Source organism: Cutaneotrichosporon oleaginosum, assembly GCF_008065305.1.
Source record: "Cutaneotrichosporon oleaginosum strain ATCC 20508 chromosome Unknown ATCC20508_contig07, whole genome shotgun sequence".
Classification (NCBI taxonomy): domain Eukaryota; kingdom Fungi; phylum Basidiomycota; class Tremellomycetes; order Trichosporonales; family Trichosporonaceae; genus Cutaneotrichosporon; species Cutaneotrichosporon oleaginosum.
In genome coordinates this window covers 194,729-210,632 of record NW_027072176.1, presented here as the reverse complement: position 1 = coordinate 210,632, position 15,904 = coordinate 194,729, and the positions used below count along the sequence as shown (strand labels likewise).

General features: G+C 60.4%; 5 protein-coding genes across 5 annotated transcripts; 4 read left to right on the top strand and 1 right to left on the bottom strand.

Moving 5' to 3' along the window:
• Nucleotides 1–377: 377 nt before the first annotated feature.
• Nucleotides 378–3,901, top strand: COLE_07298 (uncharacterized protein; the record flags this gene model as incomplete). Its single annotated transcript, XM_018425110.1, has 7 exons — nt 378–407; nt 479–546; nt 586–793; nt 946–2,686; nt 2,724–2,834; nt 2,879–3,625; nt 3,663–3,901. 7 exons carry the CDS (start codon nt 378–380, stop codon nt 3,899–3,901), a joined length of 3,144 nt encoding a protein of 1,047 aa, XP_018282246.1.
• Nucleotides 3,902–4,411: 510 nt separating this feature from the next.
• On the bottom strand, nt 4,412–5,830 carry COLE_07297 (uncharacterized protein; the record flags this gene model as incomplete). Its single annotated transcript, XM_018421969.2, has 6 exons — nt 4,412–4,624; nt 4,707–4,882; nt 4,935–5,138; nt 5,374–5,486; nt 5,537–5,561; nt 5,593–5,830. 6 exons carry the CDS (start codon nt 5,828–5,830, stop codon nt 4,412–4,414), a joined length of 969 nt encoding a protein of 322 aa, XP_018282247.1.
• A 324-nt stretch (nt 5,831–6,154) lies between these two features.
• Nucleotides 6,155–8,054, top strand: COLE_07296 (uncharacterized protein; the record flags this gene model as incomplete). The annotated part of the gene is made up of 4 exons (XM_018425111.1): nt 6,155–6,274; nt 6,343–6,843; nt 6,878–7,704; nt 7,739–8,054. The coding sequence occupies 4 exons, from the start codon at nt 6,155–6,157 to the stop codon at nt 8,052–8,054; spliced, it is 1,764 nt and encodes a 587-aa protein (XP_018282248.1).
• Nucleotides 8,055–9,188: 1,134 nt separating this feature from the next.
• COLE_07295 (uncharacterized protein) lies at nt 9,189–10,877 on the top strand (the record flags this gene model as incomplete). The annotated part of the gene is made up of 5 exons (XM_018421128.2): nt 9,189–9,327; nt 9,365–10,404; nt 10,444–10,464; nt 10,497–10,686; nt 10,720–10,877. 5 exons carry the CDS (start codon nt 9,189–9,191, stop codon nt 10,875–10,877), a joined length of 1,548 nt encoding a protein of 515 aa, XP_018282249.1.
• Nucleotides 10,878–13,701: 2,824 nt separating this feature from the next.
• On the top strand, nt 13,702–15,636 carry COLE_07294 (uncharacterized protein; the record flags this gene model as incomplete). The annotated part of the gene is made up of 6 exons (XM_065626535.1): nt 13,702–13,808; nt 14,076–14,634; nt 14,670–15,003; nt 15,037–15,249; nt 15,284–15,431; nt 15,501–15,636. The coding sequence occupies 6 exons, from the start codon at nt 13,702–13,704 to the stop codon at nt 15,634–15,636; spliced, it is 1,497 nt and encodes a 498-aa protein (XP_065482152.1).
• Nucleotides 15,637–15,904: the final 268 nt, after the last annotated feature.

Here is a 15,904-nt window from a genome sequence, read left to right as displayed (position 1 = left end):
ACAATAGCCGCCGGCGACAAGCACTAGACGCGTCATCCGCTCTCTCTCTTGACCTTGCTTCTCTTCCCATCCATCCTCTTCTCTTCTTCTCACCCTCTCATCGTCCCAGCTCGTCAGCTCACATCTAGCTTGCCATCGCCGTCTCTCTTCTCCACGTCGACATCCCCGTCTCTCTCTCCTCTCCCGTCTCTTCTTTCGGCAGATGTGAGTTGTCACGGCCCCAAGCCTTGTCTTGCCTTGCCTCAGGCGACAACTAACGGCTTGAACGGCTGGGCTGTGCTGTCTGTCACGCTTCGTCCCCTCTCTCTCCCCGTGAAACATCACTGATACCAGCCCGAGTGTAGTGTCCCCCCACACCTCCTCTTATCCTAGCCAACATGGCGACCCCCACCGGCTCCACCCCCTCGGTGAGTACCACAGCGGCTGTCACCGCAGCGCTCGAGCCACTCCGATGCCTATCAGCGTGCTAACCCCCCAGGGCGGCCTCGCGCTCCCTACCCAGGTCGACGCCCTCAAGTTCGCTCCCCGCCAGCGCCTTGACAGCGTGTGAGTAGCCCCTACAGCCACCAAGATCGCTGACAGCAGCGGCTACATCTCTTCGCCATTCCCCGCAAAGGCCACCCAGCAGGCCCAGGTCGCCCAGACTCTCACCGAGTCGGGCTTCATGCCTGCCGAGCTCGTCAACGGCGAGGTCGACTGGTTCTACAACAGCCTCGGCATTGACAACGCCTACTTCTCCAATGAGACGCCTCAGAACATCTCTGACAGCATTTTGGGTCTCTACTCGGCCAAGGTGAGTTACCTCCTCCGTCATCGTCACCTCTCTGAGCCTGCCCTCGATCGCCAGAGAGATCCGTAGCGGATTGTGGACTCCGCGGATCGCGGATTCCGTGCAGCCACAGACATCATTTCCCAGCCCCCTTTTGACGTTCCTGCTAACCTCAGCTCCTGGCCTTCACCAAGCACGACCCTGCCGCTCTCAAGATCGAGCTTGAGAAGGTGACTACCGAGGAGGACTGCAAGGCTGGCGTCAAGGAGGGTGCCGTCTTCATCCACTCGTCCGCCGCCGGTGTCTCGGCAAAGGACGGCCCGGGCGCTACCGTCGAGAAGCGCATCGATGACATGTTCATTGACAAGAGCACCGCCGAGAAGGCCTACCGTCTCGAGTCGTACCGCTCGGCTGGCTCTATCTCGTCCAACGTCTCCCAGCAGCTCCGCTGCTACTTCGTGACGGCCTGCGAGTTCCCCGCTGGTGGCGCCACCAAGACTGCATCGGGTACCACCGACATCAAGTCGGTGTCGGACAAGGCCTTCCTCGAGAAGGCTACCCCGACCACGATCGACCTCTACCAGGGCATTATGGACGAGGTCTCGCGTCGCTCCGGCCCCGTTATCGAGAGCTTCCAGATCGAGGACACCCGCGAGTACCGCATCATCATCGGTTACAAGCAGGGTGGCACTCGTCGCTACTTCTCGGCCCTCTCGGACCTGTACCACTTTTACGGTCTCTACAGCACCCGCAAGTTCGTCGAGCAGTTCGCCAACGGCACGACCATCATCTCCCTCTACCTCGGCCCTGTCCCCAACTCCAAGGCGCCCCCTATCGAGCACTCGGTCCAGCAGGTCGTCCGCGAGGCATCGCTCCTCTACTGCCTGCCCGACAACCCGTTCTTCTCGGTCGCCGAGGGCGAGTCGCCCCACGCTGTCCAGGAGGCCACCTACGCCTACGTCTGCTGGATCTTTGCCCAGCACTTCTGCAACCGTCTTGGTCCCGCGTACGCCGCGCTCAAGGACGTCCTCGACGACAACAACCCGGACCACGCCGACGTTCTTGCCAAGATCAAGACTCGCTTCCGCGAGGAAACCTTCACCCGCGAGCTCATCCGTGATGTCATCCAGACCCACCCCGAGCTCGTCCGTCTCCTCTACATCAACTTTGCGATGGTCCACTACCCCGCGGCCGACGAGGCATCGCAGCTCACCCCCACCCTCTCGTTCCAGCGCATTAAGACGGTTCAGCCCCTCTCGGACCAGGACCTCTACGCCAAGATCAAGCGCGAGGCCACCAACAGCCGCGCCGCCCAGGTCCTCGAGGCGTGCTTGATCTTCAACAAGCACGTCCTCAAGTGCAACTTCTACCAGCCTACCAAGGTCGCGCTGTCCTTCCGTCTGGACCCCAACTTCCTCCCGGACATTGAGTACCCCAAGAAGCCCTTCGGCATCTTCTTCTTCGTCTCGAGCGACATGCGTGGCTTCCACGTCCGCTTCCGTGACGTCGCTCGTGGCGGTATCCGTCTCGTCCGCTCGCGCAACCAGGAAAACTGGGCCGCCAATGTCCGCAACCTCTTCGACGAGAACTACAACCTTGCCTACACTCAGACCCTTAAGAACAAGGACATTCCCGAGGGTGGCTCCAAGGGCACCATCCTGCCATCTCTCGGTGCCGACTACGAGGTCTGCTTTGAGAAGTACATTGACTCGCTCATCGACCTTCTCATCCCTGGCCAGTCCCCCGGCATCAAGGGCCCCATTGTTGATGTCTCGGGCCGTGACTCGCCGGAGGTCCTCTTCCTTGGCCCCGATGAGGGCACTGCTGAGATGATGGACTGGGCTGCCCTCCACGCCAAGAAGCGCGGCGCTCCTTGGTGGCGCGGCTTCACCACCGGCAAGAGCAACCTCCTTGGCGGTGAGTTATTGCTGTCAGACTGTCGCTAACGTGCAAGGTGTCCCCCACGACCGTTACGGCATGACCTCGCTCTCCGTCCGCCAGTACGTGCTCGGCGTGCTCAAGACGTACTGCGCCAACGACAAGGTCGTCACCAAGCTCCAGTCTGGTGCGTAGCCTTTATATCCACTTGAGTGCTCAGCTGACAAACAGGTGGCCCTGACGGTGACCTCGGTTCGAACGAGATTCTTCTCTCCAGCGAGAAGGAGAGGACTGTCGGTATCATCGACGGCTCGGGTGTCATCTACGACCCCAAGGGTCTTGACCGGGCTGAGCTTGTCCGCCTCGCCCGCGCTCGCAAGATGATCATCCACTTTGACGAGTCAAAGCTTGGTCCCGAGGGCTACAAGGTTCTCGTCGACCAGTCCAGCGTCAAGCTGCCATCAGGCGAGGTCGTCGACGGTCTTGACTTCCGCAACACCTTCCACCTCCGCGTCAAGTGTGACCTCTTTGTGCCCTGCGGTGGTCGCCCTGAGGCTGTCAACATCACCAATGTCAACCGCCTCGTTGACGCCGACGGCAAGCCCAACTTCAAGTACATTGTTGAGGGCGCCAACCTGTTCTTCTCGCAGCAGGCTCGCTTCTTCATGGAGAAGAAGGGCGTGGTGCACTTCAAGGACTCGTCGACCAACAAGGGTGGTGTCACCTCGTCGTCGCTTGAGGTTCTCACCGGTCTCGCCCTCAACGATGCCGAGTACGCCGAGAACATGAGCTACACCGACAAGCCATCGCCGTTCTACCAGGCCTACGTCAAGGAGGTGCAGCAGAAGATCTGCGAGAACGCAGCTGCCGAGTTCAACTGCATCCAAAAGACGTGGAACTCTGCCAAGGGCACTAAGAGCCGCACCGCCATCTCGGACGAGCTCTCGCAGACGCTCAACAAGCTCCAGGACTCGCTTGGTGAGCAGATCACGCCAGACACCGCTGACATTCGCAGAGCACTCTGACCTGTACGACAACGAGATTGCCCGCCGCAACGTCCTCAAGCGGGCCTTCCCCTCAACGCTGCAGGAGAAGCTCGGCGGCATCGACAACATGATGGCGCGCCTTGAGCCTGCGTACCTCAAGGCGGCGTGGTCGGCCTACGTGTCGTCGCACTTTGTCTACGAGAGCGGCCTCGACGACGCGGGCAACGTCGCCTTCTTCAAGTTCTTCACCAAGTTTGGGGCGCAGTAATCGCGTGGCTCCCATCAGCATCGTGTTCGGTATCAATGTAATAGCTGTGTGTCATGCATATGAACAATTCGGAAGTGGTTGGGAGTGAGGGGTCGTGAGTGCGTCTTGATGTTGAGCAAGGGAGCAAACGTCTCCGTGAATGCCTTCAGAGGGCGGAGTTGACACGCCGAGGTTGGACACATGCGCGTACTTGCTGCATGCCGAGGCAGTCGATGAGCCGAGTCGCGTCTGTGCACCCATGAGGTGGCGGAGGCGTCAGTCAGTGAGTCTGACGAGCTGATGATCAGAAGGGACTCTCTGCACGTGTCAGCATTATGCATGCTGACGACTCCTCGTTGCGTTAGACTGAAGTATGAATCAACACGACTCGCAAGGCGTGGACGGCCCCCTGTTCTACAGCGCTGCCTTTCGCTGATTCCCACCCACGTATCTAACATATCGTGCCACACACACCCGTCCACACCACCGTCCACACGCCCACCCCGCCTTCACACAAGTACATACACCCCACTATCGGATATGCGCCGTCTTGTCGCCGACATGCACCTCGGTGGTATCGCGCATATCGTCTGCTTCCTCACGCACATGCGCGTCCTCCTCTGCCGCATACGCGTCCGCGCGTTCGTGCAGCGGCGCCACGACCGCCATGAGCTGCGGCCAGATCTCGTCCGACGTGTTGCCCGTCAGCGAGTGCAGGCAGTCGGGGTACTCTGCGGCATACATCTGGCGTCAGAGAGGTCTTTAAGAGGCCCGCCGTGGCTCGCAGGCTGCAGAGCCCGCCTCGCTCCGCTCGCCGGCCACTCACCTCGAGCAGCGGCGCCGTCGCTTCGTAGTACGACCGCAGGCGCTTGATGAAGACCTCGGGCGTGTCGTCCGGCCGCTTGGAGAGTGGCTCGCCCGTCTCGTCGTCGACGCCGGGCGTCTTCGGCGGATTAAAGTCGTCGTTGTACACCCGCCCCGAGGGGAGGTGGACCCACCGCGCTGGTGTGAGCCAGAGCGGCGAGCGGGAAGCTGGGTTCGAGAGGGTACTCACCCTGGATACGCGAGAGAATTACAGAGTCCGGCACGTTGAGGTTCACGATCAGGTTGAGCGGCCGGCCTTCAGACGTCAAGACCTCGTTTAGCATCCGCCCCTGGCTCAGCGTGCGTGGGAACCCGTCGAGTATCCAGCTCGCATCCACGTGTCGGTCGAGCTCTTTGCGCACGAGCTCGACCATGAGCTCGTCGGGAACCAGGCCTGGGGTCAGCGAGGAGGGGAGGAGCGGGAGCGAGCCCGGACTGGTGTCTCCGTACGCAACGACGCGCCGCGGTGAGCATGAGGGAGCGAAGAGCGCCATTCACGACAGCCCACCGATCATCAGCCTCAAAGAGCACAAAAGCACGCCACGGCTGGAAGCACGCCGCTACTATCGGCCACACCGCACACAGCAACCACACACATCGCCGCCCATCTTCCGCCAGGCCCTACTCACCGCCCTCGGCCACAATCTTCTCCACCTGCTTCCCCAGCTCGCTGCCGGCGCCGATCTCGTGTCGCAGCACATCGCCCGTCGAGATGAAGTTGAGGTTGTACTTCTTAACGAGGCTGGGGTCAGTCCTGTGCTGTAGCGGACCGGGCCGCACGACGCGACGCACCGCGAGCTCAGTGTACCCTTCCCCGCTGCCGTCAGCCACATCACCGGGGAACGCACCGCCAGGCTTGGCGACCATGATGAGGCGGAGGCGCGGGTCGTCTCCTTCGGGCGCGCGCACGCCTGCTTCAACGTTTCGCGCCGCCTTGTCCAGCACGCCGCGCAGCTGCGCCTCGTAGTCGCGGACCGGCGTCGCGGTCGAGTAGAGCCGCAGGACCGAGGCTAGCCTGTGCGCCGCGGCGGACTGGGACGGGCGCGCGGCGCGCGTGGCGTAGAAGACGGAGCGGGGGACGCGCATGGCGGTGGGGACTGTGGGGCAAGGAGAGTGTGCGAGTGTGCGAAACCAAGCGAGGTACAGCTCACGACGGAGAGCTCGGTTGGAGACGGGAGACTTAGCCGCTGGCCGGGCCGAGCGACCGTCACCCAAAGGGCCCCATTGTTTTCGCATCAGATAACTCTAATCAGCCAATACAATTTGGATTAATCAATTGCTTGATAGCCCATTACAATCTCACGTGGAGCGTGCCTGGCGTTTCGACTGCACAATGTCGCCAACCAGCTCGTCCTCGTCTTGCTTGGCCTTGTCTTGTTCTGAATCATCTCAAACCTCATCGCATTCAACATGGCCGCCATAGCAAAGCTCGACAAGAGCGAGAAGGACAAGCAAGACTCCAAGAAGTTGGCAGGCTTCTTGCGTTACGATGTCTTCCCCTCGCGCTCATGGAAGAGCCGCGGACTCACAGTGCGTACATGTCTCCTCCTACAAGTGACACCCTCTATTTTGCCTGCAAGACTATCCGCTGACATTAGACACCTCAGGTGTCCAGGCCCACTGAGATCCGCACCGGCGGCCAGCATTTTGCCCGCGCGCTCGCCTTCAATATGGATGGCACACATCTCGCCGTCGGCCACGAGTCGCGCACGCTGCGCCTCCACCCCGCTACCGACGGACACGTCTCAGAGCGGGCGAGCACGCTTCCGTCTACGGGTGACAGTCCGCACCGCGGCAACGTGGCCAGCCTGGCGTGGTCGCCACGCGACCCAAGCATCCTCGTGTCGGGATGCAAGGGTGTGCGCGGCGACTCAGTTGTCGCCGTGTGGGACGTGCGCGCGCCAGCAGCGCCACTCGCGACGTTCACAGTGCCCGGAGACGTGTTGCACGTCGCCTTCCATCCGAACGGCAAGCACTTTGCCGCCGTGTGCCCGAGATCGGAGCGCGACGTCGTGTTCTTCTACCACCTCAAGGACGGGGCGTGGGTCAAGCGCGAGGATGTGCAAATCAACGGGGCAGGAGTCGGCGGCGGCGAGGAGGTGAGACGGCAGTGAAAAGAGAGGCTGATGGCAGCAAGTCAACTCGCTCCGTTTCGGGAACGGGGGTAGCTCGGCCCTAGCGGTAAACCAGGACGGGTCGCTCAATACCTGGCGATACCCCGTCGATGAGATTGTGCGCGAGCAGCCGGTCGACAGGCCAGCGAAGCGCGCGCGCTCACATGAGCCAGAGCCTGAGGAGGAGAAGGAGGTTGTTGAGCGCGAGCCGACACCAGATCCGGAGCCAGAACCTGCGCCGGATCGCGAGGCGCCCGAGTCCGTCGAGGGAGAGGGCGAGGGTGAAGGCGAGGGCGAGGGCGAGGGCGGGGGTAAGGGCGATGATGAGAATGGGGAAAACAAGGGCGAGGAGGAAGGAAGAGGGCCCCAGATGGACGTGGACGCAGACAAGGCTGAGCCTGGGCAAGAAGGCGAGGACCTTGAGGACAGGCCCGTGGATGGCGAGCCAACCACCAACGACGAGTCAGCGGACGCAGTGGCCGAGACCAATGCCGATGCCGCCGCCAATACCGGCTCAGAAACAGACGGTGACGCAGTAATGGCAGAGGCCGAGCCCGGCGAGGGCGCGCTTCCTACGCCCGCGCTCACACCTGCGCCCGGAACCCCTGCGCCCGGAACGCCGGCGCCTGGTACGCCGGCGCCTGCGTCCGCCGTTCCGTCGCGCGCGCCCTCGCCAACGAAGCATGAGAAGACGCAGGCAGAGGTGGACGCCGCCGAGGCCGCGGCGAAGGCAGCGGTGCGTGCTGAGGGCGAAGCGCACGTCCGCCTCATCCAGCTCGAGCGGGGGCCGCGCAAGGTCGTGAGCGTAGGCCTGTCGCTAGCGCTGGCCGTGGATCCACAGGGACGGTGAGTTGCCCTCGGCATCCGCATCTAACACCAGATACTACGCTGTTGGGGGCCACGATGCGCGCCTCTCACTGCTCAGCACGACGACGCTGATTGTCGCGCGCACGTGGGACGAGTGCTCTGCGCCGATCCGGCACGCCGCTTTCAGTGCAGACGGCGAGTATCTGGCCACGGGCGGAGACGAGGCTGCCATCATGGTGTTTGGCGTCGCGAGCGGCGAGCTCGTCGCGCGCGTGCCCACCCTCGGGCATGTGAGCGGGCTCAGCTGGCACCCGACGAAGAACCTTCTTGCCTACGTCACCAACGCCAAGAACCGCGCTGTCGGGTGGTGGCTGCTCACTGTCGAGTAGAGGTAGGGTTAGAAGTTACATGGGATAGCTTATGCTCATGCACTGGTGCAGATCAGCAACATGGCGCAGGCGTGGTCGCTCGTCGGTCACGGCCATACCGTACTCGATGGTACGAATTGGGTGAAGTAACATCTAAAATCATGCAGTAACCGGGTTGGGCTGTATCGTATCGAGACGGAGGGCCAGCTCTGACAGAGCTCTGACGGAAAACTGCCCTATGAACTGCCCAGTGGTGCTCCCCATGGCGGTCTGGTCAATTACAGACCACAAAGATTTGCCTCGAAGGGATTGGACTTTGAGCGACAATGTGGGCGATGGCCGCACGACTGCCAAGACGGAATCTTGTGTGGAAGCGCAGGTATTCTGTGGCAATTCATATTGCCCATACATCACCGGCTACAAATTGCGGAAACTCACAGTTGATGCGGCGGTAGCCCACCGGGCGCAGTGGAATAATCTGTCAATCGGGGAGGAGCCTCCGGGCCCCGGCAGCAAGATTGCCTCATGTTGGGCGCGTGCTGATCATACGTGAAAGCTCGAGCAAGACTGACCCGGTAGAAGAGCCCAACCCCGGTGGAGGAGAACCCAGACCATACGAGAAGAGCAGGCCGGCCTTCGAGGCTTTGATGTGCGCCCGACGAATGCGAACTTGTTGAGGCATTGTGCAAATGGTACGGAATGTGATCTCGCACTCACGAACGCCCGACCACCCGACCAGCGTCACTCACGACTACTGAACGCTCAGTGATTGCCCTCGACTGCGATCCTTGTGATCCGGCAATGCGAGTAACACCAGTCAATTCGGGCCACCTCGCCCCATGTCCACAAGACGAAGCGGTCTCAATGACCCAAGCCGAGCAAGACCGCCGAAGCGGCATGCTGAGCGGCGCCAAAACTGGCCGCAGAGACGCCCCGGATCGACCCCCACACCCCTAGGCGCACTGGGCGTTGACTGTGACGAAATGCTCCAGTTCCATTGCCCCAGTGCCCGGCTCATCGTCGACATTGGGGGTGGGCAGTGCTACCGTACATGTTGATGCCCTCTCCTCGCTTCCCACTGCTATAAGACGCTGTTTATGTCACGAAGCGACTTCGGCATTTCTCCCCTCACTCTTCTCTCATCTTGTATTCACCATGACAGCCGGCACTGAGCCCGTCCAGCACGGCATTGCTCATCTCAAGAACAACACGGACCCGAAATGGTGGAAGGACAAGGGCATGCGCAAGCTATGCCTTGCCATTTTCGTCGGGTTCTGTTGCTCGATCCAGACCGGTAACGTTTCTTCTCAGGCACACTGCTCACCTAACAGGCTATGATGGTGCGCTTATTGCATCGCTGCTCGCCAACCCCCGATTCTTCGCCGCCCTCGGCAATCCAACTGCGAGCAAACTTGGCCTTATCGTCGCCTCACAGTCGATGGGCACCATCCCGGGCCTCATCCCCTCCGCAATTCTCTCAGACAAGTTCGGACGCCGGGTGGGGCAGATGTGCGGATACCTCATCCTCATGGCTGGTGCCAACACGCTTGCCTTTGCCAGTCCGCTCAGCCCCAACTACATGATTGCCGGACGCGTCATCATCGGCTTCGGATCGGGAATGACCACCATCGCGGGCGCACCATACACGGCTGAGATCGCTCACCCTCGCAACCGTCCTCAGGCCACTGCCCTCGTTCAGACCTGCTTCTTCGTCGGCAGTGTTGCCTCGGCCTTCATCGCCCTCGGCACATTCAAGGGCATCGACAACGACTGGAGCTGGCGCCTGCCTCTACTCCTGCACAACGTCGTGCCAGTGATCGTGCTTTCGCTCATCTGGTTCGTACCCGAGAGTCCACGTTGGCTCGTCAACAAGGGCCGTGTGGAGGAGGCCCACCAGATTCTCGCCAAGTACCACGCCAACGGCAAGATGGACGACGAGCTCGTACTGTGGGAGCTGCGTGAAATCGAGCAAAGCATCAAGATCGAGCAGGCGGCCAAGTCGACCACGTTCTCCACGTTCTTCAAGACCAAGGGCAACCGCTGGCGCCTAGGCATCATCGTGACTACTGGCCTTGCCGCGCAGTGGGTCGGTAATGGCATTATCACCTTCTACGTCGTCGCCATCCTCAACACGGTCGGCATCACCGACCCCGTCTACCAGACCATCTACAACGGCTGCCTGCAGATTTGGAACGGTATTTCGGCCATGACTGGCGCGCTCGTCTGTGAAAAATTCGGCCGGCGGAAGATCTGGCTCACAAGCATTATGGGGCAGTTCATCTCGTACGCCATCATCACCCTCGGTTCAGCGCTCTTCGCCAACGGCAATTCTGCGGCGGCGTACCCAGTCCTAGCCTTCCTATTCATCTATGTGCGTCAGCTTGTCTGCCAACGTGCCCGCTAATCCCAGTTCAGCTTCTACGCCATCGCCGTACGGAACCCCGCTGACATCGCTGACTGTAGTTCACCCCGCTCCTCCTCGCGTACCCGATTGAGATCCTGCCTTTCTCGCTCCGGTCCAAGGGCGTGTCCCTCCTCCTCATCTGCTCGCTTAGCGCCACGCTCATCAACACATTCATCAACCCCATCGCTCTCGAGGCCCTCGAGTGGAAGTTTTACTTCCTCTTCCTCGGTGTCCAGGTCATCGTCGGTAGTAAGCAGGCTGCACGTTCACGCTGACACGCTGTCCTCATCTTCATCTACTTCCCCGAGACCCAGGGCCACTCGCTCGAGGAGATTGCCGTCATCTTCGACGGCCCCGCCGCCAAGGCTACGCCGGACGATGCCGACGACTTCGCCGCCCCCGCCGAGCGCCGCCCTACTCTGGACCCTCCTTCGCAGTAGTGGTGCTGTACATCCACACTATCGCCTCTTGTGGGGGCTGTATGAAAGAATTTGTGTCCGGCTTGCATTAATGAGCCAGGTGGCTGCTTCTTAGTAGTGTTTCGACGAACAGAGCATGCGAGGGGCTCTCATATCCCAACGGTATTAGTTTTAGGAGGCAGGGTGCTCTACATCGTGGGAAACGCGCCACATTCCACAATCATACCACATTCCCGCCACATTACTCTTCTCTGCCACAGTCCAGCGCCATCATGGGAATTGGAATCCCTCGTAATGACCATGAGGGTGACGAGAACGAAAGCGAAGACGACGAGGGTAGAGAGAGACTCATGCAGGTAAGGATACGGGTGATTCCGCCCTATGCGGTTTGACTGCACCTAGCTGGCCAGCGCCCTGTAAGTTGAACGCAATGACCCCTGGAAAGTCACTTGGTCCGCGACGACTTCGGCAAGTAGATCTTCGGCGTATGACCTCGAAGGATGACGCTCTCTATGCGCCCGCTTGAACACAATGTCAAGAGAGGACCACAGTCGTGGCGGTGACCTCAGGACATGTATTCTTTGCCACTGTGCAGTTGCAATTCACGTCGTCTCCATGTACGTGTGTAGCACTCCTCTACAAGTTCGGTGTACATTAGCCCAGTCGTTACGCTACCCTAGACGCTGGTGGCTCGGCCATCGGACCTCCGAGGGGGTAGTGTCACCAGCACCATGGGGGCGGGGGCGGTCATGGCGGCTTCGTCTGGCTCGTACGGCTCCTTCTTCCACGCGAGTTCGCCAGGGAACCAAACATTCAAGTTGACGGCGAGAATGGCGGCGAGACATGCCCAGTCGGTAGCTCCTTCTAGGACGTAGAATGCGATTCGGCTGCGCACGGGCGCGTCGGGGTCCTCGGTGTGCAGCTGAATGACGCGGTACAGCGCTGTGATGAAGCACAGGAGGAGGAGACACGTGAGGTAGATCGTGCCGCGCCGGCCGAGGTGCATCATAAAGTGGCAGAGCGGGACGTAGATGAGACCCATGATGACGGTGGCGAGGGAGAGCGCGTAGTTGGTGCGCCAAAGGGTGCGGACTAGCGGGGTCTTCGGCTGCGTCGGGTCCACTTCGGTCGCGGTTACAATGCTGATGATAATGGATGTGAGGAGAGTCATGTAGGGAATGATTGGCCGCACCCACCACGGCCGGTCTTTGCGCTGGACGGTAGTGAGGATATGGCGCCGCCACAGGTCCAGCACGGGAAAGAGGAGGATGAGGAAACTAATGTTGATGAGAGCAGCTTCTCCGGCTTGGGGTAAGCGAAGTCTGACATCCACGCACCGAGATACTCGATATCGTATGTGTTAACGCTCATAATCGCGCGGAGGATGTACATGCCGAGGCGGAGGAGCAGGAAGGTTGTGGGGCGCACGTACAGCCATGTACGTGACGCTCGGACACTGATGCGCCAGATGAGAACTGGGAGAGTGAGACCATACTGCGTTCAGCATGCCACTTTGTCAGGTTCCAACTCGGGCCTCACAAGGATCGCGAAGACGATGCTCGGCGCCAGGTCGGGCGGCCTGGGCATGCCGCCCGTGAAGTTGAAGACCTCGAGATGTAGTCCCGTTAGGCTCATGAGTGAGGTGAAGTCAGTGAGAATGAGAGTGCGGGCGAGACGCTGAGGCATTGTGGGGTTAAGACTTCTCCCAAAGGGCGCCAGTACCGGGCAGCTGGAGTCGTAGTATGTCATCGCTGTTGTCCGGGGGCCGGGCATGCGGGCGTCGGGGCGCTCGGTGCAAGCGACCGCTTGGAACATGATGTGGGGGTCAAGATCAGTGGAGGCTTTCGGAAGCCATGGGAAACGGGCCCAGGCAAAAGGCAGGCGTGTAACAACTTCAACGGCGCAGTGTATCGCAAGCTGGAACGAGGCTGCCGCTGACGCTCGGTCCTATTCTGGCTGTTGTAAATACGCGGCGACTGCCCGACAACCATGCACAGGAGTTGCATCATCCGATGTGGTCTGTCGCGGATGCATGCAGACTGCCCAGTCCACACCAGCAGGTGTCTCATATGGTGAGGATCCGAGTGTGATAGGAGAATGATTGATGACAGACCTCGAAACACTTCAGTGAAGATGGCGGTTTCACGGCCCGAGGCGTTGGAGGCAGTTGCGCCTGGGCGCTTGTGTTCTCGACAGTCCAAAACAGGTCAGCATATGTTTCCGCTCGCTAGCGTAGTAGGCCGGATTTTGCGTATGGGGGGTGACCCGTCAGCAAAGCTCGCTATAACGAGTCGGGTCAAATCTGTTATAGTTGAGTTTAGAGTGGGGAGGGGGGTGGGATGCGTGATTACAGAATGTCTGCGGGAAGAGTGATGTTTTAAGAATTAGCTTCGACTTCCCACCCAAAACTGAAACTATCTCGTAATACTCCGTCAGCGCCCAACCGCGACTCTGCGCCTCATGCCCCGCCCATCGCCTCATGCCCGCCTACTCACGCCTTCTGCACTGACCTCGGGCCATGGGCCAGAAGCCCGCCGAGACGGGAGCGTGGCGAGCGCCGGACTCGCGGTACCGAGGTACATGTTGCATATACTCATGTATCGACCACTAATGAGGCCGGAGTGAGGCACGTCCGAACAAGGTTACAGCATCGCACCAGCGTGCCCTCGGCGCGACCGCCCCCAATGTGACGCCTTCGCACTCCTTCTGCCCCTCTTTCTGATCACACGCTAGAAGCACCTCGCCCCAGCAACCGCTTGACCTGGTTGCCCAGCGGAAAGATGCAGTTGTGACGAGGACGTCGTTTGTGCTAACCACTTGCCACTCAACACGATTCTTCTCTGACATGACACCGCACAGCGAGGACACGGGGCCGCTACTGGGCGCCGATGCCGAGCACGAAGGTGTGCGTACACGCATCCCAGCCTGGCGCCGCGTGCGATTCAGATATTGGTATGTCCGTCGCGGGAAACACATTGACATGTAGCAATGGACGTTGGCCTCTAGTCCTCGTCTGCCTTGGACTGATTGCATTGCTGGGTCATGCCACATACGACCCCGACACTCGCGCGCGAGTCGCCAGCGCAGCCTTCAAGCCGAGCTGGTCGGGCCCTTCAGTGGACGATCTCGACCGTGCGGCGCGGGCGCGCCAGCTCATGCGCGATATGAAAGAGCGCTACCTCGAGGAGTGGGTGCATGGTGGTCCACACTGACAGGCAGGGATGGCCACAAGTTGCCACGCCTGGACAACTATGTCGCGCTTGAGCGCCTCGCAACATGTCTCACCGCGGGCACCTGTACGGACAGCGAGCGCAAGATCATTCTGCTCGCCAGCTTTCACTTTGGGCACTCGGAGCTCGGATGGAACGGCGGCGAGCAGGTATGGGCGCGCTCGATGCTAAGCGCGTTCCGTGAGCTCAACCACACAGTGCTGTTCTCCTGGGGACACATGGACACGCTACTCAACTATCAGGCGCTACCCGAGCTCGTTACGCACGTCCTGTGGGAGCGCAAAGAGTTCCTCGTCTGCCAGGAGCGCAACGACACGAACTACCGTGAAATGGACAAGGAAGACTTTGCGACCAAACCTTGGCATGACTGGCAGACGGGCCCCAAGCGCTGCATGCAGGCCGATGACTACCCGCAAGGCATCCCATACTGGAAGAGCTTCCACTTCTGGTTCTTCGTTGAGACGGACCATCCGCTTGGTGGTCACTGGATTCTTTCGCCCGAAGACTACGACCTGTGGTATGGCAAGAAGCCAAACCACACATACCTGGTAAGTGAGACGGTGGAAGCGAGCTGACCTCGCAGGGATATTCTATCGAGCACCGCTGTAATCAGTTTCCCACTTTCGATCACCGCGAGCATCGTGGCCTAATCCTCGCCAAAACGTTAAACTACTTTGAGCAGAAAATCAACGGCTTCTACAACATCATAGGCAAGGCTCGCGACGGAGTCCAGCCCATCTCTGAGAACGGGAAGGAAGTCAAGTTTGAGCTTGTCACGACTGTTGGCGAGAAAGGCACTCACATTGAGGACCCCGATATTGAGTCGCTCGGCCGCATGGACCAGAAGGCGTGGACCGAGGTCCTGGCGCGTAGCAAGCTGCTGCTCGGCATTGGGCGCCCAATTGTATCTCCATCACGTGAGTTCGATCTTGTCCGCGCGCTGACCCCAGCATATTACGCACTGTGCATGGGCGTGCCATTCATTCAACCGGTTGGGTGGTGGAACAAGCACAGACCCGACGACCGCAGCGCCTGGCAGACGCAGCAGATGGGCATGCGCATGTTGGAGGAGCCGTACGTGTACCATGTCAAGGCGGGGGACGAGGAGGGCCTGCGAGCGGCCATGCAGCGCGCTGTCGACAACCCCATCCCGCGCTACATCCGTGAGTTGCATCCCGCAACCGTGCTTACAGAAAGCGCCACACATGACATGGGACGCGTTTATGGGACGCGTGCGCTCTTTCCTTGCGCGCGACTGGCAGGCAGAGGCCAAGCAGCACATCGTGCAGACATACGCGGACGCGCCCAAGTGGCAGTACCTCGCCATGGACTCGCCATACAAGGGGTGAGTCGCGCCAGCATCGTATAGAGTAGAGCATTCCTAGTACATCGATGACTTTGACATTCCCACCAGATCGCATGTGGCTCATGGTCTTGGTCCGTGCGTCTCACCAGCTACTCACCAAGCTAGACGAGGTAGTGCCCACAACAACATTTCATCTCTCCAGTCGATCGGAGGCGAGCGGAAGGGAAAGGCGGAAGCCGGCTGATATCGGCGATTCGGCAAATTCCAACCCCGTTCCACGACTTCTCCACAGATGCCCTCACTCCAGCAGCGTTCTTCGCCAACCGCCAAGCGAGGCACCCATCGCACCGGACAGACGCACCGTGTGCAGAGAGTGCTTCATGCAGTGCATCGGCGTTGCGGGTGGAGTAGGACCCGGACGGTGGGGCGGCGAGGAACGGGATCCGACACGTGTCGGCGTCGGCCAATAACCCGACGGAGGGCGTGGGAGCGGAACGTGGAGGGACAATGGT